This window comes from Gadus chalcogrammus, chromosome 6 (assembly GCF_026213295.1).
Source record: "Gadus chalcogrammus isolate NIFS_2021 chromosome 6, NIFS_Gcha_1.0, whole genome shotgun sequence".
NCBI classification, from domain to species: Eukaryota; Metazoa; Chordata; class Actinopteri; order Gadiformes; family Gadidae; genus Gadus; species Gadus chalcogrammus.
The window spans coordinates 1,149,654-1,176,072 of NC_079417.1; the positions used below are offsets into that span (position 1 = coordinate 1,149,654).

General features: G+C 49.4%; 3 protein-coding genes across 6 annotated transcripts; 2 read left to right on the plus strand and 1 right to left on the minus strand.

The window, feature by feature from the left end:
* Positions 1 to 1,142: 1,142 nt before the first annotated feature.
* Positions 1,143 to 5,421, plus strand: hjv (hemojuvelin BMP co-receptor). The gene is made up of 4 exons (XM_056592752.1): positions 1,143 to 1,291; positions 2,063 to 2,508; positions 3,177 to 3,748; positions 3,947 to 5,421. Exons 2-4 carry the CDS (start codon positions 2,412 to 2,414, stop codon positions 4,583 to 4,585), a joined length of 1,308 nt encoding a protein of 435 aa, XP_056448727.1. The 5' UTR covers positions 1,143 to 1,291; positions 2,063 to 2,411; the 3' UTR covers positions 4,586 to 5,421.
* Positions 5,422 to 6,187: 766 nt separating this feature from the next.
* On the plus strand, positions 6,188 to 24,490 carry LOC130384460 (uncharacterized). 2 transcript variants are annotated; one of them, XM_056592654.1, is made up of 10 exons: positions 6,191 to 6,650; positions 6,731 to 6,858; positions 6,942 to 7,316; positions 8,439 to 8,705; positions 9,233 to 9,607; positions 10,164 to 10,430; positions 10,957 to 11,331; positions 11,890 to 12,156; positions 23,461 to 23,727; positions 24,088 to 24,490. In XM_056592654.1, exons 2-10 carry the CDS (start codon positions 6,813 to 6,815, stop codon positions 24,210 to 24,212), a joined length of 2,364 nt encoding a protein of 787 aa, XP_056448629.1. In that variant the 5' UTR covers positions 6,191 to 6,650; positions 6,731 to 6,812; the 3' UTR covers positions 24,213 to 24,490. The 2 variants fall into 2 exon arrangements, with proteins under 2 accessions (XP_056448630.1, XP_056448629.1); XM_056592655.1 differs by lacking the exons at positions 23,461 to 23,727; positions 24,088 to 24,490 and adding an exon at positions 13,097 to 13,888 and having other exon boundaries at positions 6,188 to 6,858.
* Positions 13,541 to 18,255, minus strand: si:ch73-139j3.4 (CD82 antigen). Of its 3 annotated transcripts, none has more exons than XM_056592663.1 (9): positions 18,142 to 18,255; positions 17,694 to 17,892; positions 17,224 to 17,302; positions 16,794 to 16,906; positions 16,418 to 16,492; positions 16,077 to 16,181; positions 15,015 to 15,188; positions 14,454 to 14,537; positions 13,541 to 14,155 (listed from the first exon to the last, which is right to left on the minus strand). In XM_056592663.1, exons 2-9 carry the CDS (start codon positions 17,757 to 17,759, stop codon positions 13,883 to 13,885), a joined length of 969 nt encoding a protein of 322 aa, XP_056448638.1. In that variant the 5' UTR covers positions 17,760 to 17,892; positions 18,142 to 18,255; the 3' UTR covers positions 13,541 to 13,882. The 3 variants fall into 3 exon arrangements, with proteins under 3 accessions (XP_056448638.1, XP_056448639.1, XP_056448641.1); XM_056592664.1 differs by having other exon boundaries at positions 18,118 to 18,255; XM_056592666.1 differs by lacking the exons at positions 17,694 to 17,892; positions 18,142 to 18,255 and adding an exon at positions 17,415 to 17,479.
* Positions 24,491 to 26,419: the final 1,929 nt, after the last annotated feature.

A 26,419-nucleotide genomic window follows, 5' to 3' on the forward strand; every position in this document is an offset into this window, starting at 1 on the left:
GTCTGTCTGTCTCCCTGCCTGTCTGTCTGTCTCCCTACCTGTCTGTCCCCCTGCCTGTCTGTCTTTCCCCCTGCCTGTTTGTCTGTCTGTCTGTCTGTCTGTCTGTCTGTCTGTCTGTCTGTCTGTCTGTCTGTCTGTCTGTCTGTCTGTCTGTCTGCCTGCCTGTCTGTCTCCCTGTCCGTCTGGGGGGGGCTCTGGGGAGGCGTGGGTCAGCAGCGTTTTACGGGCGGAGGGCAGGGGTGGCCGGTGGGCCATGAGGTAACGGGTGGAGTCATGAGGCAACGGGTGGAGTCATGAGGTAACGGGTGGAGCCATGAGGTAACGGGTGGAGCCATGAGGTAACGGGTGGAGTCATGAGGTAACGGGTGGAGCCATGAGGTAACGGGTGGAGCCATGAGGCAACGGGTGGAGTCATGAGGTAACGGGTGGAGCCATGAGGCAACGGGTGGAGTCATGAGGTAACGGGTGGAGCCATGAGGTAACGGGTGGAGTCATGAGGCTGTAGTGGGCGGAGCCCGGGGCGGGCTCTCACACGTCACACACCCATACAGACACACGCACACACACACACTCACTCACTCACTCACTCACTCACTCACTCACTCACTCACTCACTCACTCACTCACTCACTCACTCACTCACTCACTCACTCACTCACTCACTCACTCACTCACTCACTCACTCACTCTATCACAGACACACACACATGCACACACACACACACATAGATGTATAAATAAATTAATAATAATGATTATTATTATAATCATGATTTTGGTATTAAAATAATAATAACAAAGATTATTATTAATAATTATTATTTGGCCTATTTTTTCATAATAATTTATTACAATTATTATTACTATTTAATATATTTAAATAATACTAATAATTAATAATACCTATACTTATTATAATAATTCTTAAAATTAAAATTAATAATAATAATAATAATAATTATAATAATGTTGATACTTAATTGTAATTAATAATAATAATGATTATTATGTATTATTTATACCTGAGCTCGGCCTGTCGCTCAGGTCACTCGTGTGGCCTCGGTCTCGGTTCTCGCGTCCGGGTGTCCGGGACTAAAATAGCCGGCGGCGGGGCGGGGAGCCCGCAGTTGTTGGGCAGCAGCAGGTGTCGGGTGGTTGATTCAGCCTGACGCCCGGAGACCCACACGGAGGCCCGGCAAGAGGGCTCCAGGCACCAGGCGTCCAGACCCGGGGACCGGACGGGACCCACACTGCCTCCCGACCCAGACTTTCTCCCAACAAGTGGTCGAAGGTAAAGCAGAATTTTCCTTTTATTAAACATTAATATTGATTCACATGGAGTGGCTTCAGGAGTGATAGAGTCGGACCGGAGCAGTGCGTAGCCGGACTGGTGAAGCCTCTGTGTTCATGTCACCATAAGGCTTTATTAACATATTAACATCGTTCCTTTATCTGTTAATGGTTAAGTTATGAAGTATAAAATGGTTAACCTGGTGATTTCGACTCCTCCGTAGTTTTTTTTATCGTAGCCTAGAAATAGTATGATGGGATTAACCTTTAGATCTGGATCGATCGAGTTCCCAGGGTCCCACTTTGAGCAATTTAAAGCGGGTAGGCGGGCGTTTCAGCCATGTCAATCAACCAATCAACCAATCATATCGACAAAGACAAGCAGATATGTACAAAAGTAACAGTAGCAACTGCAGGTTATTTATGTCATTAGTGTGTGTGTGTGTGTGTGTGTGTGTGTGTGTGTGTGTGTGTGTGTGTGTGTGTGTGTGTGTGTGTGTGTGTGTGTGTGAGAGTTGGGGAGGTGCATACAGGACCAACTGTGTCCTATCTTTAGTCGGAGAAATAGCCTCTCTCTCTCTCTCTCTCTCTCTCTCTCTCTCTCTCTCTCTGTCTCTCTCTCTCTCTCTCTCTCTCTCTCTCTCTCTCTCTCTCTCTCTCTCTCTCTCTCTCTCTCTCTCTCTCTCTCTCTCTCTCTCTCTCTCTCTCTCTCTCTCTCGCTCTCTCTCTGTGTCAGACTCATAAAGACAAATCCTTTTTAATTATCCCACAGTCGTCTGAGCCGATGGCCGAGGACTCGACTGGAGTCACGGAAGGAATAGCAGTCATACTGGTCAGCTCCCAGTGTCCACCAGTAGAAGGCTGTGGCTGTACTGATCAGCTCCCAGTGTCCACCAGTAGACTGTGGCTGTACTGGTCAGCTCCCAGAGTCCACCAGTAGAAGACTGTGGCTGTACTGGTCAGCTCCCAGAGTCCACCAGTAGAAGGCTGTGGCTGTACTGGTCAGCTCCCAGCGTCCACCAGTAGAAGGCTGTGGCTGTACTGGTCAGCTCCCAGTGTCCACCAGTAGAAGGCTGAGGTTGAAATCGCCCCTTGCTGGAGGTGGGGGGGTGGGGGGGGGCATGGGTACCCGGACCCCCGCCTCACACCACCCACGGTTACCATGGAAACGGTGTGTCGCCCTGGTCCTGCTGCTGGTGCAGCTGTGCTGTGTACAAGGTGCGAACCCGCAACCGCAGAGGGAATAGAACACAGAGGGAATAGAACACAGAAGGAATAGAACACAGAAACTCAGAGGGAATAGAACACAGAACCTCAGAGGGAATAGAACACAGAACCTCAGAGGGAATAGAACACAGAACCTCAGAGAGAATAGAACACAGAACCTCAGAGGGAATAGAACACAGAACCTCAGAGGGAATAGAACACAGAACCTCAGAGGGAATAGAACACAGAACCTCAGAGGGAATAGAACACAGAACCTCAGAGGGAATAGAACACAGAGGGAATAGAACACAGAAGGAATAGAACACAGAAACTCAGAGGGAATAGAACACAGAACCTCAGAGGGAATAGAACACAGAACCTCAGAGGGAATAGAACACAGAACCTCAGAGGGAATAGAACACAGAACCTCAGAGGGAATAGAACACAGAACCTCAGAGGGAATAGAACACAGAGGGAACAGAACACAGAGTGAATAGAACACAGAACCTAGAACTCTCTCCTGCAAACAGGATATGATAGATCTGTATATATATATAGATCTATAGATCTGTATATATATAGATCTGTATATATATAGATCTATGGATCTGTATACATCACATTTAAGGGATTGGAACCTAGAGCTTTCCAGGACTGAGCCGTCTGTCCGTCTCCCCCAGTGGCGTCTCCCTGCAACATCCTGCGCTGCAACTCGGACTTCGTGGCGGCAACCTTTGACCTGGGGAGCAGCAGCCTCGGCGGGGGCGGGGCCGGGCCGAGCGGGGGGGCGGGGCCGAGCCATGGGGGGGGGCCGGGCCGGGGGGCGGTGAACGCCAGCTACTGCGGCGCGCTGCGCTCCTACGCCTCCTGCACGGCCCGCACGGCCCGCAGCTGCCGCGGCGACCTCACATACCATGCCGCCGCGCAGGGCATCCAGGACCTGCTGGAGCAGCACGCCTGCCCGGGGGCGGGGCCCACCGCCCGGCCACGCCCCCCGGCCCCGGCGCCACGCCCCCCGGCCGGCGACGCCTGCGTCTACGAGGAGGGCTTCCTGCAGCGGGGGGCCCGGGCCCCGCGCTACGTGCACTGCGGCGTGTTCGGAGACCCCCACGTCCGCACCTTCGGGGACGACTTCCAGAGCTGCGCCGTGCGGGGGGCGTGGCCCGCCATCGACAACGAGTACCTGTACGTACAGGTGACAAGCTCGCCCGTGAGGGGCGGGGCCAACGGACACTACACCGCCCTCACCAAGGTAGGCCAGAGCTGTGCTCCTCTGCTATTGGCTCAATGAAATAAAGGACACTCTGCCCCCCCCCCAGGTGGTCTAACCCCCCCCCAGGTGGTCTAGCCCTGCCCCCCCACCCCAGGTGGTCTAACCCTGCCCCCCCCCCCCCCCAGGTGGTCTAACCCTGCCCCCCCCCCAGGTGGTCTAACCCTGCCCCCCCCCCAGGTGACGGTGATCCTCAAGAGCTGGGCCCCGTGCACGGAGCAGCTGCTCTACACGGCCGAGCTGGACAACGTCCCGGCCGCCTTCGCCGACGGCTCCGTGTCGGGGGGCCGGGGGGGCCGGGGGGGCCGCGGCCCGCTCATCTCCTCCACGGACCCCGGCCGGCACGCCGCCATCCACGCGGCGCACATCGGCACGCTGCTGGTGGTGCGGCAGAGCGGCCGCTCGCTGGGGCTCTCCGTCCGCACGCCGCGCGCCGTCGCCCGCGCCTTCGCCCCCGAGCGGGACCTCCAGCTGTGCGTGTGGGGGTGCCCCCCGTCCCAGCGGCTGCCCCCCCCGGTGGCGGCGGGCCGTGGGGCGGCGGCGGCGGCCCACTGCTCCGCCCTGCTCCCGGTGCGGGACGTGTACCAGCAGGCCTGCGTGGCCGACCTCCTGGCCAGCGGGGAGCTCAACGCCAGCCGGGCGGCCGTGGCGGCGCTGGCCGACGCCAGGGGCATGCTGGGAGGGGAGGCCCGGCTGCACCTGCTGCCCCCCCGCCCCGCCGCCACGCCCCCCCCGGTGCCCGCGGAGGCCGGCCCGCTTGTGGGCGTGGCCCTGGTCCGGCTTGGGCTCCTGGTCCTGGGGGTCCGAGCGGTCCTATAGGTCTACATGCGGGTTGCAAGACTTTTACCCACAATGCATCACAGAAGCCTGAGGTGTCCATTGGAGGCGGGGGGGCACGTCCCAGGAACCACAAAGTCCTGACCAGAAGGACTCCAGCAGGACTGTAGCAGGACTCTAACAGGACTCCAGCAGGACTGTAGCAGGACTGTAGCAGGACTGCAGCAGGACTGTAGCAGGACTGTGGCAGGACTCCAGCAGGACTCCAGCAGGACTCCAGCAGGACTCTAACAGGACTCCAGCAGGACTGTAGCAGGACTGTAGCAGGACTGTAGCAGGACTCTAACAGGACTGTAGCAGGACTGTAGCAGGACTCTAACAGGACTGTAGCAGGACTGTAGCAGGACTCTAACAGGACTGTAGCAGGACTGTGGCAGGACTGTGGCAGGACTCCAGCAGGACTCCAGCAGGACTCCAGCAGGACTCCAGCAGGACTTTAGCAGGACTGTAGCAGGACTGTAGCAGGACTCCAGCAGGACTGTAGCAGGACTGTAGCAGGACTGTAGCAGGACTCCAGCAGGACTGTAGCAGGATTCCGAAGGACTGTAGCAGGACTGTAGCAGGACTGTAGCAGGACTGTAGCAGGACTTGGTCTGTGATCAGGAGGTCCAACAGAGGGTGGCTCCAGGTCAATTGATTGAATCAATTGGTTGATTTCTTAAAGTTTTTGGAATTATTGTTATCATTTGTTTTACAATTTTGTGATTTATTGTTGATCGTTGAGGTCATTTTTTCACTTGACACGAGGTGGCGAGGATGTGTGTTGTCATGGTAACCGGTGTTGACCACGGCAGGTTATAAATCAATATAAACTCAAACTCCACTCAGGTTCTGCTCAGTGTCCTTCATTATTTCACCTTTGTATATTTTGCCACTTATATGTTGCACCTAGGAGCTGCCCAGTACAACCACAGTGCTTACTGGTGGACCCTGGGAGCTGACCAGTACAACCACAGTGTTTACTGGTGGACCCTGGGAGCTGCCCAGTACAACCACAGTGCTTACTGGTGGACCCTGGGAGCTGCCCAGTACAACCACAGTGTTTACTGGTGGACCCTGGGAGCGGCCCAGTACAACCACAGTGTTTACTGCTGGGAGCTGGGAGCTGACCAGTACAACCACAGTGTTTACTGGTGGACCCTGGGAGCCGACCAGTACAACCACAGTGGTTACTGGTGGGAGCTGGGAGCTGACCAGTACAACCACAGTGTTTACTGGTGGGAGCTGGGAGCTGACCAGTACAACCACAGTGTTTACTGGTGGGAGCTGGCCAGCTATTTTCCATTCTAAGGTTAAGCTAGCTACCTCCGTACACTAGGACTACAAAGGACTACAGCGATAAAACCATCAGAGGCCCAGAATAGATCAGGGTGCCGGCTCACGAGTGTTTGTGGGCGGCTCCCCTCTCCCCCACGCAGGTAACGACTCCGAGCCAGTCCTCCCACCCTCCCACTCAGCCCGGGGAGGCCGGCGCCCGCGCTGGTGGAGCCCCCACCGCCGCCGCCGCCGGCTGGTGGAGCCCCAACCGCCGCCGCCGCCGGCTGGTGGAGCCCCCACCGGCGCCGGCTGGTGGAGCACTGGCCGAGTGCGTTTTGTCGAGGTGGATCTTGAAACCACCTCAGTTCCCACGCTTCTCAGGTGCATCAGGTTAGCGCTCGCCGTGCGCGCGAGGCGTGGACCGCATTAGTAGGCCTGCGGGGAATCTCTGGGTCGCACCACAACGAGACAGGACAAGATGAGAGGAAGACGAACAGCTGACGGCAGAGAGCCGTTGCATGGAAGAAATGTGATTGGATAAACATTCTGTGTACTAGTGAGTATAGAGGGCGAGAGAGTTCAGCTAATTCTGGTTAACAGTAATGGGTTTACTTTGGGGGGTAATGATGTAAACAGGTGAAACAATCAGCCAATAAGCCAGTATTTCTATGAGCAGGTCAACAGGCGGGTCCAGAGGAACCTAATGTAGATCGGATGTCATGTAAATGAGAGAGAGAGAAGGACTTTAAAGGGAAGTGTGGCTGGAGGCTATTGCAGAGAATATCTTAAGGTAGGAAGTTAAAAGTGAGGACATTTCCTGTTGCCTTTCACAATCAGCCATCAGCGAACCAGCCCCAGCCCTGTCCTTAGTGGGTCAACAGGCGCTGGTCCACTTGTCTTCTTGGCTCCAGAGGGATAACCAGACAGACACTGAGAGGAAGCTACGGAGCAGATGAAGATGAATCCATGGACCGTCTCTGTGCTCCTGCTGCTAGCTGGTAAGCTGTAATGCTTCTTCTGTTTACTACCGGGAACGTGTATCTGGAACCCTGTTGTGACCCCGACTGTCTGCTTCCTCCAGGGCCGCTGGGGGCGGACCCTGGCTGGCACGTGGAGTACCCCCACTCCTTCTGCGTGGTGGAGGGCTCCACCGCCACCATCCCCTGCAGCTTCACCCACCCCCTTGTCGACGTAAAGAAGGGCGGGGCCATTCTGCAGGTTAAGCGGGTGGCCTGGTGCCCCGGTCCCCTGCTCTGCCACCAGTCCACAACCAACGTGTACGACAGCGGCAACGTCCGGGCCGACAGCCGCTTCCTGTACCTGGGGGACCTCGTCGGAAACTGCACCCTTAAGATCATCAAGACGGTGAAACAGGACGCAAAGATATACTACTTCCGCTTCGAGACCAAAGCCGATGGGTACACCGGACGGGAAGGAGTCACAGTCACAGTCACTAGTAAGTGTTACTTCTAGTACCGTCACTAGTTAATGTTACTTATGGTACTGTCCCTAGTCTAGACTTGGTTCCCATTGGGGAGGGATAACTAGCTTCCTGTAATCAACCTTGGGCAAGATGTATTCACCGACCTGCTCCTTCATGAGATGCTTCTGGATGTCTTATGCCGCTTTTCCACTGCATTGTACCAGCTCGACTCGACTCGACTCGACTCTGCTCAGCTCGCATTTTTGGTGTTTCCACCGCGAAAACATGGTATCTGGTACCTGAAGTGGCTGCTTTTTTTAGTACCGCCTCGCTCTAGGTTCCAAGCGGCTGAGCCGATGCTAAAAGGTGACGTCGGCAGACGGCCGGCCACTGATTGGCCAGAGAGTGTGACGAGGTCACGAGAGCGACATGGCAACCATGCTGGTAACAGCCATAGCAGCGCCGCAGCCAACATATTCCACTTCTTCAACATGCCAGCTAATAATAGTAATGTTATCGATGTCCTCCATTGTTGTTATGTGGGTTCTCTCCATGTGTGGGTTGCGTAGGTGTTGTTTGCGTCGCGTACAAAAATACGTCACGGCCCTTTCGCGCAGCCGCCCACGTCCAGGAGGTACTATTTGCGGTGGAAAACGACCCGTGCTGCTGCCGTGTCGAGTCGTGTCGAGTCGAGTCGAGTCGAGTCGAGCTACATGTGCGGTGGAAAAGCGGCATTAGAAGACGCTTTGGATCAAAGGCATTTAATGATTCCTTGTATTTGCAAACTGACAGTGGTAAAAAGTCAAATCATAGGAGATGAACACTTCAACTTCAGGGGGAATGCTGTCAAGTGTAATGGTCGTGGTCAAGTATAAAGGACTGAAAGAAAGGAAAAACACATTGGTGTCTTTCAATTGTGCATTTGTAGTTTGTACAGCAGGATCACAAATCACGTCAACTTTTTCTGACCAGCAACGGCATCACACACAGCTAAGGCAAATGCAGAACCGCAGTTCACCACCTCACCAGCAGATGGCTCTAAAACACCAACAACTGCTTTGCGAAACTCTTCATAACTAATGAACAGTTTTCCATATCTTTTACACAAGCTGCACAGTTGGTTAAAAAACGTCTGTCTCACTGTGCCTTCAACAGACGGAGAGGATGTGAAGGTCAGAAGCTCCGTCACTGACCATGTGGTGAAAGAGGGCGGTCAGGTCACACTCACCTGTACCTCAGCCTGCTCCTTCAACCAATTGGACGTTCACTGGTACAGAAATGGCCACGCCCTATCAGAGACAGGCCCCGCCCTCCACCTCAGCGGTCTGACCAATGAGGACACAGGGGATTACACCTGCTCTCTTGACTCCAGCAGAAAGAAAACCTCTGCGCCTTGGAGTCTATTGGTGGTGAATGATGAAGGTGAGCCCCTCTGTGTTCAATAATGCACATGATGGTGGTCTCTCATTAGTGTGAATGCTGTGTCAGCATCCAAACTCTAGATATTGAAATCTTTATTATTGTTATTGTTATTCTTCTTCTGCCCCTCTTTTGGTCTTCAACTCCTTCTGCATACTTTCAGCTACAGAAACCATTCAACTATCAACATGTTCAACACTTGAACGATAGTATGGCTCTTGTTCAACTTTTTTCAACTCTTCCTTAAACTATTAAGCTTTATATACTTTAACCTTTTGCAGTTGAACCCAAAGCAGGGACTGCGAAGCCGTCTGCCCATTCCATGACTACAACTATTTCAGACTTTGAAACTTGGTCAATTTTTAAATGTTCAACTATTTTCGTGCATTAAAAAAAATGACCACACTTTTATCTTCAAATGTATTTAAACAGACTCTAATTTAAACTTATAAAGAGTCAACCGTTTAAGTTTATTACCTGGAACGTGTATCTGGAACCCTGTTGTGACCCTGACTGTCTGCTTCCTCCAGGGCCGCTGGGGGCGGGCCCTGGCTGGGGCGTGGAGTACCCTGACTCCTTCTGCGTGGTGGAGGGCTCCACCGCCACCATCCCCTGCAGCTTCACCCACCCCCTTGTCGACGTAAAGAAGGGCGGGGCCATTCTACAGGTAAAGCGGGTGGCCTGGTGCCCCGATCCCCTGATCTGCCACCGGTCCACGACCACCGTGTACGACAGCGGCAACGTCCGGGCCGACAGCCGCTTCCTGTACCTGGGGGACCTCGTCGGGAACTGCGCCCTGAAGATCAACAAGACGGTGAAACAGGACGCAAAGATATACTACTTCCGCTTCGAGACCAAAGCCGATGGGTACACCGGACGGGAAGGAGTCACAGTCACAGTCACTAGTAAGTGTTACTTCTAGTACCGTCACTAGTTAATGTTACTTATGGTACTGTCCCTAGTCTAGACTTGGTTCCCATTGGGGAGGGATTAGTAGCTTCCTACTAATCCCCATGAGATGCTTCTGGATGTCTTAGAAGACGCTTTGGATCAAAGGCATTTAATGATTCCTTGTATTTGCAAACTGACAGTGGTAAAAAGTCAAATCATAGGAGATGACCACTTCAACTTCAGGGGGAATGCTGTCAAGTGTAATGGTCGTGGTCAAGTATAAAGGACTGAAAGAAAGGAAAAACACATTGCTGTCTTTCAATTGTGCATTTGTAATTTGTACAGCAGGATCACAAATCACGTCAACTTTTTCTGACCAGCAACGGCATCACACACAGCTAAGGCTAATGCAGAACTGCAGTACACCACCACACCAGCAGATGGCTCTAAAACACCAACAACTGCTCTATCATTTGGGAAACAAATCATAACTAATGAACAGTTTTCCATATCTTTTACGCAAGCTGTACAGTTGGTTAAAGAACGTCCGTCTCACTGTGTCTTCAACAGACGGAGAGGATGTGAAGGTCAGAAGCTCCGTCACTGACCATGTGGTGAAAGAGGGCGGTCAGGTCACACTCACCTGTACCTCAGCCTGCTCCTTCCACCAATTGGACGTCCACTGGTACAGAAATGGCCACGCCCTATCAGAGACAGGCCCCGCCCTCCACCTCAGCGGTCTGACCAATGACGACACAGGGGATTACACCTGCTCTCTTGACTCCAGCAGAAAGAAAACCTCTGCGCCTTGGAGTCTATTGGTGGTGAATGATGAAGGTGAGCCCCTATGTGTTCAATAATGCACATGATGGTGGTCTCTCATTAGTGTGAATGCTGTGTCAGCATCCAAACTCTAGATATTGAAATCTTTATTATGTTATTGTTATTCTTCTTCTGCCCCTCTTTTGGTCTTCAACTCCTTCTGCATACTTTCAGCTACAGAAACCATTCAACTATCAACATGTTCAACACTTGAACGATAGTATGGCTCTTGTTCAACTTTTTTCAACTCTTCCTTAAACTATTAAGCTTTATATACTTTAACCTTTTGCAGTTGAAGACAAAGCAGGGACGGCGAAGCCGTCTGCCCATTCCATGACTACAACTATTTCAGACTTTGAAACTTGGTCAATTTTTAAATGTTCAACTATTTTCGTGCATTAAAAAAACTTACCACACTTTTATCTTCAAATATATTTAAACAGACTCTAATTTAAACTCATAAAGATTCAACCGTTTTAGTTTATTACCTGGAACGTGTATCTGGAACCCTGTTGTGACCCCGACTGTCTGCTTCCTCCAGGGCTGCTGGGGGCGGGCCCTGGCTGGGGCGTGGAGTACCCTGACTCCTTCTGCGTGGTGGAGGGCTCCACCGCCACCATCCCCTGCAGCTTCACCCACCCCCTTGTCGACGTAAAGAAGGGCGGGGCCATTCTACAGGTAAAGCGGGTGGCCTGGTGCCCCGATTCCCTGATCTGCCACCGGTCCACGACCAACGTGTACGACAGCGGCAACGTCCGGGCCGACAGCCGCTTCCTGTACCTGGGGGACCTCGTCGGGAACTGCACCCTGAAGATCAACAAGACGGTGAAACAGGACGCAAAGAGATACTACTTCCGCTTCGAGACCAAAGCCGAAGGGTACACCGGACGGGAAGGAGTCACAGTCACAGTCACTAGTAAGTGTTACTTCTAGTACCGTCAGTAGTTAATGTTACTTATGGTACTGTCCCTAGTCTAGACTTGGTTCCCATTGGGGAGGGGTGAGTAGCTCCCTACTAATCCCTCCTTCATGAGATGCTTCTGGATGTCTTAGAAGACACTTTGGATCAAAGGCATTTAATGATTCCTTGTATTTGCAAACTGACAGTGGTAAAAAGTCAAATCCTAGGAGATGAACAATTCAACTTCAGGGGGAATGCTGTCAAGTGTAATGGTTGTGGTCAAGTATAAAGGACTGAAAGAAAGGAAAAACACATTGGTGTCTTTCAATTGTGCATTTGTAGTTTTCACAGCAGGATCACAAATCACGTCAACTTTTTCTGACCAGCAACGGCCTCACACACAGCTAAGGCTAATGCAGCCCTGCAGTACACCACCACACCAGCAGATGGCTCTAAAACACCAACAACTGCTCTATCATTTGCTAACTCTTCATAACTAATGAACAGTTTTCCATCTTTTACACAAGCTGTACAGTTGGTTAAAGAACGTCCGTCTCACTGTGTCTTCAACAGACGGAGAGGATGTGAAGGTCAGAAGCTCCGTCACTGACCATGTGGTGAAAGAGGGCGGTCAGGTCACACTCACCTGTACCTCAGCCTGCTCCTTCCACCAATTGGACGTCCACTGGTACAGAAACGGCCACAACCTATCAGAGACAGGCCCCGCCCTCCACCTCAGCGGTCTGACCAATGAGGACACAGGGTATTACACCTGCTCTCTTGACTCCAGCAGAAAGAAAACCTCTGCGCCTTGGAGTCTATTGGTGTTGGAAGATGAAGGTGAGCCCCTCTGTGTTCAATAATGCACATGATGGTGGTCTCTCATTAGTGTGAATGCTGCGTCAGCATCCAAACTCTAGATATTGAAATCTTCATTATTGTTATTCTTATTCTTCTTCTGCCCCTCTTTTGGTCTTCAACTCCTTCTGCATACTTTCAGCTACAGAAACCATTCAACTATCAACATGTTCAACACTTTAACGACAGTATGGCTCTTGTTCAAATTTTTCAACTCTTTCTTAAACTTTTAAGCTTCATCTTGTTTTGCTTTTTACAGGGGAAGTCACATTCCAAGACTTCAACTATTTCAGACTTTGCAACTTGGTCAATGTTTAACCGTTCAACTTTTTTCGTACATTAAAAAAAATCACCACACTCTCATCTTCAAATGTATTTAAACAGACTTTAATTTAAACTTGTAAAGATTCAACTGTTTTAGTTTGATCCTGCAGTCTAGCATTATCTAATCTAACATATTTTCATATTGTCTAACATTATCTAATCTAATGTATTCTACTATTCTAACATTATCTAATGTAATATAGTCTAACATTATCTAATCTAATGTAATCTACAATAGTCTAACATTATCTAATGTATAGTCTAACATTAATTTATCTAATATAGGCCATTACAGTCTTTATTTAATTTAATGTAATATAGTCTAACATTATCTTATCAAATATCTTCTATTATAGTCTAACATTATCTTATCTAATATTGTCTATTATAGTCATAATCTAATGTAATGTATCTACCGTGATGTAATCTATTCTTATATACCGTGGTTGTGGATCTGAGGGGGCGTGGCCAGGCGTCAAAGCCAACAAAGGGGCGTGGCTGATTGGCCGTGACCGAGCTGTGGGGGCTGAGGGTAAAGGATCAGTGATAATACAATGAAACCATGATGCGACCCATGTGTGTTCTGCTCGCTCCTCAGGCACTGGGCCCCAGAGCGTCGGCCATCTCTACTGTCTGCCCTTCAGACCCTGACCTTCACAGGATCCAGGAAGCCCGCCAGGGAATACCACCCCTCTGCTTCTCCAGCGTCCTTCTCCTCCTAATCAGCCATTGGGAAGCACATCTGTGTCCCCAATGGTGTGATGTCATTCCAATGTGTCATCTCACTGTGTCATCTCACTGTGTCATCTCATTGTATCATCCATGATGTCATCTCACTGTGTCATCTCACTGTGTCATCTCACTGTGTCATCTCACTGTGTCATCTCACTGTGTCATCTCACTGTATCATCAACGATGTCAGCCTGACAGTCTGACTGAGGACAGGTGGGTTCTGGGTAAATGCAGCTTCACTTTCTTTTGCTTCGCTTTTGTGGCCTGTGAGAAAATAAACATAAAATATATAGATATAATTTATTGCATGTATTTTTTCCAAGTCAAAACATTTTTAAATACATAATATTACATGGAAGTTTATTGTTTGAGCTAAACAAGACTTAAAGGTTGATTAATCCAAACATCTGTTAAAAACGACACCAAACATTTATTTAATTAAATTCCCGAACAGGTACAAGTAACCTCTACCTGGTTACCAGTACAGGTAACACGGTATCCTCTACCTGGTTACCAGTACAGGGAACCCGGTATCCTCTACCTGGTTACCAGTACAGGTAACACAGTATCCTCTACCTGGTTACCAGTACAGGTAACACAGTATCCTCTACCTGGTTACCAGTACAGGTAGGCTCATGGGACATGCACATGATCAATAGTACATTTGATTGTATCCTTGACCGTGTCTCTCATGTTCTGCGTATGGGTTCTGGGCGTTAGGGTAACCAGTGCTTTCTGTGTGTGGCGGTTCTGGGTCCCAATAGGCCCGGTTCTCCTCGCCGTAGAACCCGCCCTGGTCCTCGCGGAGGTCGGGACCGGGGTCCGTCTGGTCCGGCTCCGGTTCCATAAGGACTCTGGAACCCTTGACCCGGGATTGTTGAGAAACAGCCTTGTAGAGATACACGGCCAGAATGATCTGTAGAACCTAGAGAGAGAGAGAGAGAGAGAGAGAGAGAGAGAGAGAGAGAGAGAGAGAGAGAGAGAGAGAGAGAGAGAGAGAGAGAGAGAGAGAGAGAGAGAGAGAGAGAGAGAGAGAGAGAGAGAGAGAGAGAGAGAGGGAGAGAGAGGGGGGAGAGAGGGGGAGAGAGAGGTCAGAGGTCCCTGTTTCAGTTTCCCTGGTGATGTCACTGTTTTTATAAATAAAATAAAAAATATATTCTGAGATGGCAATGTTTCCGGCCGCCTCATGAATATTCATTTCCAGCGTGCTTCCTGTTTGTTACCTGAAGGATAATGATGCTGGCGTCCATGGCAACAATGGTGAGAGCATTTTCCGCCAGCCAATCAGTGATCTTCTCTTTACAGCCCTGCGGAGTCAAACACCAGATGAACCATAAGGCACTAGGGACACAAGACACATCTGAATGCGTGCATCACATTAATGTGTTCAAAAGGACCTTCCTCCTACATGGTGACGTGTTGGTCGCTGTTCCTCCTGGGACGAGGAGCTTCCTCTCATAATGTAAAGGGTCAATGGACTGCATTATGTGGCGCTTTTATCCAAAGCGCTTAACAATATTGCCTGACCTTCACTCATTCTTACACACATTCACACACCGACGGCGGAGTCAGCTCCGCAGGGCGACAGCCAGCTCGTCATGAGCAGTCAGGGTGAGGCGTCTCGCTCAGGGACGCCTCGACACTCGCACACCGAACCAGCAACCCTGCGGTTACCAGCCCACCCGCTCTAGGTCCTCAGCTTCTGCCGCTCGTTGCGTAACGCTTGAACGTTGTCATGTTCCTTCATATGTTCTTCATACATGACGACGTGCTGGCCGCCGTACCTCCTGATACGAGTCGTTCCCTACGGACGCCCCAAAGAGGGGGGGCTCCCCCCCAGGGCCAGACGGACAGGAAGTGTTGAAGCAGGTGCAGGGAAGTACGTCCTGATTGGTCAGATTCTGGATGTAAAGGTTCGTCTTCCAATCGTCCGGGCCAGTCCTGCCGCAGCACTTCTCCTGTGAACACATCAGCACATCACCATGGTTACCTCACCACACATCAGCACATCACCATGGTTACCACGCCACACTCTCCTCAGAGCCGGGGCGCTTCTCCCATCTTTGCCGAGTCGTTACCCTGAAGAGCTTCTACACGTTGCCCGGGGTTACCACGATAACCGTTACCATGGCGATCTACGATGGCCCTTGGAAACGAGGGCCCCTTTTTAGATGGTATCCCAGAGATGAGATCCACTCATTAGATGAGATCCACTCATCGTCACCATGGTTACCACTTCTTCCTTGTATCCCATCCGTCAGCACCATGGTGACTACAGCATCCTCCGTCCACCCCATACGAGAAACATCCCCCTTTAAATCCAACGTCACCACGGTTACCCATCTGACACCAAGGTTACCCCATCTGTCACCATGGTTACCCAGCTGACATCATGGTTACCCCATCAGACGCCATGGTTACCCATCTGACACCACGGTTACCCCATCTGACACCATGGTTACCCATCTGACACCATGGTTACCCATCTGTCACCACGGTTACCCATCTGACACCAAGGTTACCCCATCTGTCACCATGGTTACCCATCTGTCACCATGGTTACCCCATCTGACACCATGGTTACCCCATCTGACACCAAGGTTACCCCATCTGTCACCATGGTTACCCATCTGACCACATGGTTACCCCATCTGTCACCACGGTTACCCATCGGACACCATGGTTACCCATCGGACACCATGGTTACCCGTCTGTCTTTTACATCCCCCGACCTGCTGACCACGGCGTGCCCGTGGTCGCGCTCTCCCATTGGACGTCTCCATGACTACTGACCAGGGCGTGCCCGTGGTCGCGCTCTCCCATTGGACGTCTCCATGACTACTCACGGTGCGCTGTAGCTCGTCCAGCAGTCGGTCTGAGGCGGTCAGATCCCTGCCGCCTGCGTAGCTGATGATCATCTGGTCCACAGCCTCGTCCAGAGCCCCCTCGATCTGCCCCCCCACCACATCACACCCCCGCCTCCGGTCAGCACAACGTCATAAACACGGGCTCGTGATCGCTCTGATCGCATCGGGACGTCTGACGTCTGACCAGCAAAAGAGGCAAACCAAGCATCTACACACACACACCACGATGAAATAAAACAGCATCGCGTTTCCTATGGGAAACACGATCGCTTCAGGGGGAAATAAACCCTGAATTTACCATTGAAATAGACAATAAATACCTTTTTTTGACTTGTTAGCAAGACCAGGCTAATAAACAGCTGGCCAAGGATAAGCACGATGAGGAACGCCATGTACTGTCAACGACAGAAGGATACGAACCAATCAAACCACAGACACAATTAAGGTAGGCTCGATTATTCTATGCTAGCCTCGATTATTCTTGGCTATGCTAAAAAAGGTTAGGCTAAGTTATGATAGGCTAGGTTTGTCTTGGGCTCGGCTTGGGTAGGCTAAATAAACTATGTTAGGCAATGCTAAAATAGGCAAATAAAGGACAGAGTAAGATAGGGTAGGCGGGTACAGTTTATGCTAGGCCCTACTAAATTAAGCTAAACCAAGCTAAGCTAGGCTAGGCTAAAGTGAAAGTGTCCCCACCAGCAGCAGCATGAGCCTGGCCTGGCAGTGAGCCGCGGCGTAGCCCAGAGCAGCGACGGCTAGCACCAGCAGGCCCACCAGGAACAGGCCTCCAGCCACGGTCTCCAGCTCATCTAACACACACGCACGCACGCACACACACACACGCACAAACGCATGCACGCACAGATATACATGCACGCACGCACGCACGTACGCACGCACACACACACGCACACACGCACACAAGCAGGTACCCACGCACAAACACACGCACGCACGCACATACACACACGCACACGGGCGAGCGCGGACACACACGCACACACACACACACAACGCACATACTTTTGATGAATTATGATCCAAAATCATAACGTTTTAGAACCCAGTCCGTTTTAAAACTTAATAACAATATGAACGAAGGAGGGTTTGGTTCGAGGTGGGTTACCAGAATGGATGTCCCTGAGAAGATTTCCAGTGTCGAAAAGGATCCACAAAGCACAGCCCAAGATGCTCGCACCCAGGATCTGGGGACAGAAATCGCCATGACGATAATCGTGAGTGGTGTATCAGCTGAACTAGGCCAGCCTACACTGCACAACTACATAGCAGAGGATAAGACAGAGGGTATGTTGTTACCATGACAATTAGACAGCACGTGTGTTCTAGCCATGACAATTAGATAGCAGGTGTGTTGTAACCATGGCGATTAGGCAGCAAGTGTGTTGTAGCCATGAGGATTAGACAGCAGGTGTGTTGTAACCATGGCGATTAGGCAGCAGGTGTGTTGTAACCATGGCGATTAGGCAGCAGGTGTGTTGTAGCCATGGCGATTAGGCAGCAGGTGTGTTGTAGCCATGAGGATTAGACAACAGGTGTGTTGTAACCATGGCGATTAGGCAGCAGGTGTGTTGTTACCAGGTAGAGACAGTTGCAGATGGTCAAGAGGAACTGGAACACATGGATCTTTTGCTCCAACTTCATGATGAAGAGCTAATGGTACGGTCTCTCTGCTGGTCTCTCTGTCCCTACTGGTCTCTCTGCACTGGTACGGTCTCTCTGCTGGTCTCTCTGTCCCTACTGGTCTCTCTGCACTGGTACGGTCTCTCTTGTCCACCTGGGACACCCAGTGCAAAGAAAACTCAGATTAACACACAAGGATAGACAGACATCGGTCAGGCACACATTCACACACACTCAAATACACACACACACACACACACACACACACACACACACACACACACACGCACACACGGACACACACACACGCACACACGGACACACAAACATACACAATACACACAGAATAAACAATACAGACATACATAAATATACATACATATTTGTGAACACACACACACACCTGTGGTCCACCTCCTGCTCTCAGTATTCGCGTCTGAACTGTTTCCTGAAGACTGCTTTCAGCACAAGGTCCACTTCCTTATAGTCTATTAATATTAACTCTCTCTCTGTCTTCTATTTCTGTACCTCTCTTCACCTCTCTCCCTCCCTCTCACTCTTTACCTCCCCCCTCTCCCTCTCACTCCCCTTCACTTCTCTCCCTCTCTCTCACTCTTTACCTCCCCCCTCTCCCTCCCACAATCCCCTTCACCTCTCTTTCTCACTGTTCAACCAAACATGTTTAACCACGTGGAAAGTGAACAGAGTGTTTATGTACTTGAACACTTTAAAGGGACACTGTGTAAAAATTACTCCCATCTAGTGGTACAATTGTATATTGTATTCAAACTAATAGTGCTCGCTTGTTCAAAAACTACAGTGGGCAGTATGTGCCAAGAAGCTGTGTCATGACATCCAATACTACCTCATCGAGTCATTCGAGTGATGATGAGGTTCGTTATTTCAAACAAATGTATGGATGAGTAATTTATGAGTAAATACTCCTCGAGCAAGATGGTGAATTATTTCAGTCATCATTCACGCTGGCTCAGAGTGAAAACACGTTTGCATTTCCTGTACCACGTAGTGCTTTTTGTCCCTCTCGGCAGTTCATAGACGGGAAAAACATGGAAGCCTCCATGAAGCTTACCCGTCCTATGTAACTACATATTCATTATTCTTCGCTCAGGAGGATAAGTGAGATTTTTGGCAGAGATCATTTTACACCAATGAGGACTTATTTATGAATGAATACGTTGATTTGAGGTAATAAATGACTTAAAATATTACACAGTCGCCCTTTAAGATGACTTAACCCTTAACCAACATGTGTCATCCCTCCCTCACTTCAAAACCCTGACGACTTTCTGAGAAGATGCACTGACTGGGACACTTTGTGGTTCAGAGCTCTTCTGTTAAACACACACACTTTGTTGTTTATGGCTCATCTGTTGAACACACACACTTTGTTGAGATGTGATTGTCTAGGGTCTCTGATATATAACTACTATGAACAATTATTATCACAGCTCATTTTGTCCAATTTGGTTGTTTTCTTCATATCGCACTGTTGTTGATTGCATGTCATATAAATGAGAGAGGGCAAAGTGCAGATATATATGATAGAGATGTGAACTGAGGTAATTGGCTATTGCAGAGAATATCTAAAAGGAGGAAGTAAAATGTGAGGACTATTACTGTAGCCTTTCACAATCAGCCAATCACCCCATGAACTGGAACACCTGGATCTTGTCAACTTCATGATGAAGAGCATGATGAAGAGGACACACACACACCTGTGTGTGTGTGTGTGTGTGTGTGTGTGTGTGTGTGTGTGTGACCTCCTGCCCTCCTACTGAGGGCAGGAGGGCAGGAGGACACACACACACACACACCTGTGTGTGTGTGTGTGTGTGTGTGTGTGTGTGTGTGTGTGTCCTCCTGCCCTCCTACTGAGGGCAGGAGGGCTGAACCGTTTCCTGAAGACTGGTTTCAGCACACGGTCCACTTCCTTATAGTCTATTAATATTAACTCTCTCTGTCTTTATCTCTCTTCACCTCTCTCCCTCCCTCGCACTCCCCTTCACCTCTCTCTCTCTCCCTCCCTCTCACTCCTTCACCTCTCTCCCTCCCTCTCACTCCTTCACCTCTCTCCCTCCCTCTCACTCCTTCACCTCTCTCCCTCCCTCTCACTCCTTCACCTCTCTCCCTCCCTCTCACTCCTTCACCTCTCTCCCTCCCTCTCACTCCCCTTCACCTCTCTCCCTCCCTCTCACTCCCCTTCACCTCTCTCTCTCTTCCTCCCTCTCTCTCCTTCACCTCTCTCCCTCCCTCTCTCTCCTTCACCTCTCTCCGTCCCTCTCACTCCCCTTCACCTCTCTCTCTCTCCCTCCCTCTCACTCCTTCACCTCTCTCCCTCCCTCTCTCTCCTTCACCTCTCTCCCTCCCTCTCACTCCCCTTAACCTCTCTCCCTCCCTCTCACTCCCCTTAACCTCTCTCCCTCTCCCTCCTTCACCTCTCTCCCTCCCTCTCACTCCCCTTCACCTCTCTCCCTCCCTCTCACTCCTTCACCTCTCTCCCTCCCTCTCACTCCTTCACCTCTCTCCCTCCCTCACTCCCCTTCACCTCTCTCTCTCTTTCCCACTGATCAACCGAGACCAGGTTGATATGAGTGTTGTTGGAGCCATTTAGAGGTCTTTTGTGTTGAATATTTTTAAGTAAATATATTTTGAGTCTAAGGCTAAAAGTATGAGTGATGAATTATAAAGTGTCTGAAATATTAATCCAACTTTCATTCATATGTATATTTATGCATTTGGTGATGACGTGGTGATTAGTCCGTTGTGTCACCTGGGGAAGTAGGTGTGTCGCGCTCTACCGGGAGCCTATTAGAGGCCCTCATATAGGGCAGGCTAATTACTGTAATTCGGGTTTTGAAGGCAGAGAGCCAACAGTTTTCTGACTGCATTAGTTCGCATTATTTCGCATTATTGGACGCATTTTTGACGGATTATTTTATATTGAAAAGCCCTTTTTGTCCAATACGAAAGAACCCTGTTTTGGCCGCAAACAGATACATTGTTTGGAGTTTTTATGTTTAGTTATTTTCATGGAAAGTCAACCGGAGTTATTGATTAATAAATGAATCAACACCAAGTTAAACAATCTCTGTGCGTGCTTCCCAAGAAATGTGTGTCGGACTACCTCTGCCTCAGGAATATATAGGGCGAACAAAGGGTTCGCCACTTCAAGTGTCATCAACTTGCATTGGAGCAAAATCCGTTGCCATATCACTGAAATTGGCGTGCTTCCGTGAGGATTCCATGGATTTTGAGTTTAGCGTCCGTGGTCAATTCACGGATTTCTGTGCGACCAAGTAGTCAACCAAACATCTTTAACCACGTGGAAAGTGAACTGAGTGTTCATGTACTTGAACACTTTAAGATGACTTAACCCTTAACCAACGTGCTTCATCCCTCCATCACTTCAAAACCCTGACGACTTTCTGATAACATCCACTGACTTTGACACTTTCTGGTTCATAGCTCATCTGTAGAACGCAAACACTTTGTTGTTTATGGCTCTCCTGTTGAGTTCACACAATTTGTTGATTATGGCTTATCTCGTCATCTGTCGAACGCACACACTGTGTTGATTTGTGATATCTAGGGTCTCTGATATATAACTACCATCAGAAATTATTCATGAAGGTAATTTTGTCCCATTTGGTCGTTTTTTATAGTAATACCATTTTTGATTTATGTAAATGAGAGAGGGAGAAGTGCATATATATATGGACTTTAAAGCGATGTGAACTGAGGTTAGTGGTTATTGCAGAGAATATCTAGAAGGAGGAAGCTACATTTTCCTGTAGCCTTTCAAAATCAGCCAATCAGCCCTTCCCCTTTCCTTGAGACGGTTCAAGACATTGAGAGAAAGCTACGGAGCAGATGAAGATGAATCCATGGACCCTCTCTGTGCTCCTGCTGCTAGCTGGTAAGCTGTAATGCTTTTTCTGTTTACTACCTGGAACGTGTCCGTACACAAACTGGATCCAGCTGGCCTGCTGGCTCAACCTAGAGCTCTTTTTAGAGCCTAATGGGACCTCAACTCTACCACTAGACACAGATAGATAAAGATAAAGAAGGGCACTTTGATCAGTTTATCGTTCCATATGTTATCATAATAATAATAATAATATTGATGATAATAATAATGCATTGTTTTCTTAATGGGCCTCAGCCCAAGAGCTTTCATAACATAAAAGAAAAAAAAAGTGTGAAATTAGACATGATATATAATATTATTAGGCTTGATATCAAATATTATATGATATGATATAAAACCAAACACAATCCAATATCAACGTAATGACCTTCTCAGAGCGTCTTTACCATCAACCAGTCGCTCTCATTCTCACCATGACGGTGAAAAGCTCAACTTGGAGAGAGCATGACCTCATGTGAGACCCTCCCTTAGAACCGGGCTCCCTGTTGTGACCCCGACTGTCTGCTTCCTCCAGGGCCGCTGGGGGCGGACCCTGACTGGCACGTGGAGTACCCTGACTCCTTCTGCGTGGTGGAGGGCTCCACCACCACCATCCCCTGCAGCTTTACCCACCCCGCGGGGCTCCGGGTGGGGCGGGTGGTCTGGTGCCCCGATCACGAGATCTGCCACAGCACCGTGCCCAACGTGTACAACAGCAGAAACATCATTGCGGACAACAGGTTCCAGTACCTGGGGGACCTCGTCGGGAACTGCACCTTAAAGATCATCAAGACGGTGAAACGGGACACTGCAACGTACCGCTTCCGCTTCCAGACCAACGTCGATAAGTACACCGGACCGAGAGGAGTCAGAGTCACTGTCACTGGAAAGGGTTACTTCTAGTGCTGTTACTAGTCAGTGTGACTTCTAGTACTGGAACTAGTCAGTGTTACTTCTACTATTTTCCCATTATATTAGTACTACAAGAAGAGACTATACCTGGTTCCCATTGGGGAGGGATTATTAGAAGGGTACGCTGGACCGAAAGGAATCACAGTCACTGTCACTAGTCAGTGTTACTTCTGGTACTGTTCCTAGTTAGTTTTACATCTAGTACTGTTACTAGGGTCGGGGTTACTTCTACTACTGTCCCATTATAACAGGACTAAAGTAAGAGACTAGACTTGGTTCCCATTGGGGAGGGATTAGTAGCTTCCTGTAGTCAACCTTGAGCAAGATGTCCTCACCCACCTGCTCCTCATGAGATGTTACTGGATGTCCTGGAAGACGCTTTGGATACGGTCTATTGTTGTCTGACATTATCTAATTTATTAAAGTCTATTACAGTCTAACATTATCTAATCTAATAAAATGTATTATAGTCCAACATTATTTAATCTAATATACCCTATTATAGTCTAAAATTATCTAATTTTATACAGTATATTATAGTCTAAAATCGAATCTAATATATTCTAATCCTAATCTAATCTAATATAGTCTATTTTAGTCTGACATTATTTTATCTAATGTAGTATATTATTCCCGAACTGTCACTAGTCAATGTTACATTCTAGTACTGTGACTACTATTACTTCTAGTACTGTCAGTAGTCAGTGTTACTTCTGGTACTGTCACTAGTGTTACTCCTAGTAGTACAGTCACTAGTATTACTTCTAGTACTGTCAGAAATGTTACATCTAGTACTAGTTAGTGTTATTTTTTGTTCTGACACTCGCGTTAGCAAGGTGTATGGTTGTGAAGAACGGCCGGCTCATAGTGTGTCTTCAACAGATGGAGAGGTTGTGAAGGTCAGAAGCTCCGTCACTGACCATGTGGTGAAAGAGGGCGGTCAGGTCACACTCACCTGTACCTCAGCCTGCTCCTTCCACCAATTGGACGTCCACTGGTACAGAAATTGCCACGCCCTATCAGAGACAGGCCCCGCCCTCCACCTCAGCGGTCTGACCAATGACGACTCAGGGGATTACACCTGCTCTCTGGACTCCAGTGGGAAGAAAACCTCTGCGCCTTGGAGTCTATTGGTGGTGAATGATGAAGGTGAGCCCCTCTGTGTTCACTAATGCACATGAGGGTGGTCCCTCATCTAATGTAATGTAGTGGAGGATAGTCTGACATTATCTAATCTAATGTAGTCTATCATAGTCTAACATTATCTTAACTAATATAATCTATTATATTCAGACGTTATCTGATATAGTCGAACATTATCTAATCTATTATAGTCTAGCATAGTCTAACATTATGTAATGGTATATACCGGTAGTATGATTAGGATAATCACATTAATGTCATTATCTGACATCGTCTTTGATAGTCTAACGTTAGCTGTTATGTTCTATGATAGTCTAACCTAATGACCGCTCCATCCATGGATGAACCCCTTGTGTTGTTCTCCAGGATTCCGCTGGTCCGTCCACCTGGTGGTTGCCGTGGTGAAGGGCGTGGTGTTGGCGGTTCTCTTTCTCCTCCTGGCTGGGGTTGTCTTCGCTAAATGGTGCATAAACAAAACCAAACATGTCTAAAAAAGCTGTTTGTCAATATGATTGTATTTTAGAATAATTATTTTGTCATATTGGAGTAAATTCCATTGCCGTCCCTGTGGGCTGTGGCTGACGGCTGGTCTCAGCAGCCTCACCTGGCCTGAGTCAGACTGAGAGACTCTGGGGCTGGTGGGGCAGCACACCTGCTCACAGGTTAAACCAGCCGTCACCACACACACTCAGGAGATCACCTAGATGGCAGCATGCATCACCATCCTAATGTGTCATGGACTTCAACATCCGCAATAAACTGGTTTGAACATCCTTACTCTGTGTCCTGTGACTTGAGGAGCCCGGTGACAGCCACCTAGGTGGAGTGTGGCGGCCATCTTTAGGTAGAATGTGGTGGCCATCTTTAGGTACACTGGGGCGGCCATCTTTTGGTCGAGTATGGCGGCAATCTTTAGGTGGAGTGTGCGGCCATCTTTAGGAGAAGAGTGGCGGCCATCTTTAGGAAGAGAGTTGTTGCCATCTTTGCCGGATGTTGTATTTCTATTGGATCATTAAAAGGGGTTGGAGACTAGACTTTAGACTTTAGACTTTATTGTCCCCAAGGGGAAATTTTTCTTCACGTCACAGTACATTACATGTATGGGCGGCACGCCGACAGACAATAGACAGAAACAAATAAACATCTACACAGATCTACATAAACATCTACACAGAGTAGGACTGGTGGTGATTTATCTTGGCCTTTTATTGAGTGCTGTTATGGCTGCAGGCACCAGGCTTTTGCCGTAGCGAGCCCTCCTGCACAACAGGGACCTATACCTGCGTCCAGAGGGCATTACAGTGAAGTGGCAGTTGAGAGGGTGTGTGTTGTCCTGTGCTATTGTGGATGCAATGCGTGAGATGGCCTTTATATTGAGCTCTGACAGTGTGGGTGTGGGGAGACCAATTCATTTGGCAGCTATATTTGTGACACGTGTAAGTTTGAGATGGACCGGGTCCACCTCCAACCATTAAGTAGTTCAGGGATTAGAAAAATAAAGTCATTTTCGCTATTTTTAAAATTCCTTTTTTATAGACAGACTGGTAGAACCAGACTAGCAGGCTCCGTAAACACCCCAGCAATTTTGTTTCAACCAGCAGGGCAGCAGGGCGCCCTGTCAGACGATAGCAGTTTTTAACCTGTAGAGGGCATGTGGGTTGTTCCCACTTCCCAGGCAGACCGCGCTGTGAGGCAGCAGGTGTGTCTGGAGACGCTGGGCGTGGACGTAGAGACGCTGGAGGGAGTTCCGGCTCACCTGCGCCTCCCAGTGGCTGTGACCCGCTACTGGCTGAGGAGGGCCAGCCCTGAGCCGACGCTCCTCAAAGCTCTGCTGATGGTCATGGTCCAAGGAGAACTGACCCGACGGACAGGAGGGACAACAGGTAGGTAGCACATGTTGCTTAGCATAAACTAAACAAACAAACACTCACCACCTGTGTGTGTGTGTGTGTGTGTGTGTGTGTGTGTGTGTGTGTGTCTGTGTGTGTGTAGGCTGGCAGGGGAATACCAATCACATCTCTCAGCCTCTGGATGGTATCGTGGCTCTCAGCTTCAACCAATGGCAGGCCTGCCTGAAGGACGCCTCCCAGCTCAACCTGCTGCTCTGCAAGCCCCTCCCTGAACCCCACTACGCCTGGTGAGACACCCAGACAGTACTGTTTCCATAGCAACACCATCACCCAGACAGTACTGTTTCCATAGCAACACCATCACCCAGACAGTACTGTTTCCATAGTAACACCATCAACCAGCTAGTGCTGTTTCTTTAGTTGCACCATCACGCAGACATTCATGTTTCCATAGTAACTCCATCAACCCGACAGTACTGTTTCCGTAGTAACACCATCACCCAGGATTTCCATATCTACACTATCCCTTTTATCCCTACACTATCCCTACACTAGCCATTACTGTTTCAATCGTATTAATGTCACCAGCCAGTACTGTTTCCATAGTTACAACATCGCCTAGCTAGTCCTGTTTCCATAGTTTTAGATTAGATAAGACAGTGCTTCATTAATCCCAGACGGTTTGGTCCAGGTTGTACCAGGGCAGGCTGGTGCACCGGCGGCAGAAGCAGCTCCAGGAGAGGGAGCCAGAGGACATCGTACAGGACGACCAGTTCAGGAGACTGTACAGGAGGCTCCTGGGAGCAGTGACCCAGCCAGACCCCGGGGCCAACAGGAGAGCTGGGGGG

Coding starts and splice junctions, on each gene's coding strand:
- hjv (XM_056592752.1), top strand. CDS start 2,412: ATGGGTACCCGGACCCCCGCCTCACACCACCCACGGTTACCATGGAAA. Junction 2,509..3,176: donor GCAGCTGTGCTGTGTACAAG/GTGCGAACCCGC, acceptor CGTCTCCCCCAG/TGGCGTCTCCCTGCAACATC. Junction 3,749..3,946: donor ACTACACCGCCCTCACCAAG/GTAGGCCAGAGC, acceptor CCCCCCCCCCAG/GTGACGGTGATCCTCAAGAG.
- LOC130384460 (XM_056592654.1), top strand. CDS start 6,813: ATGAAGATGAATCCATGGACCGTCTCTGTGCTCCTGCTGCTAGCTG. Junction 7,317..8,438: donor AGTCACAGTCACAGTCACTA/GTAAGTGTTACT, acceptor TGCCTTCAACAG/ACGGAGAGGATGTGAAGGTC. Junction 10,431..10,956: donor ATTGGTGGTGAATGATGAAG/GTGAGCCCCTAT, acceptor TGCTTCCTCCAG/GGCTGCTGGGGGCGGGCCCT.
- si:ch73-139j3.4 (XM_056592663.1), bottom strand. CDS start 17,759: ATGAAGTTGGAGCAAAAGATCCATGTGTTCCAGTTCCTCTTGACCATC. Junction 16,182..16,417: donor TGCTAACAAGTCAAAAAAAG/GTATTTATTGTC, acceptor GTGGGGGGGCAG/ATCGAGGGGGCTCTGGACGA. Junction 14,538..15,014: donor GGAACGACTCGTATCAGGAG/GTACGGCGGCCA, acceptor TTGACTCCGCAG/GGCTGTAAAGAGAAGATCAC.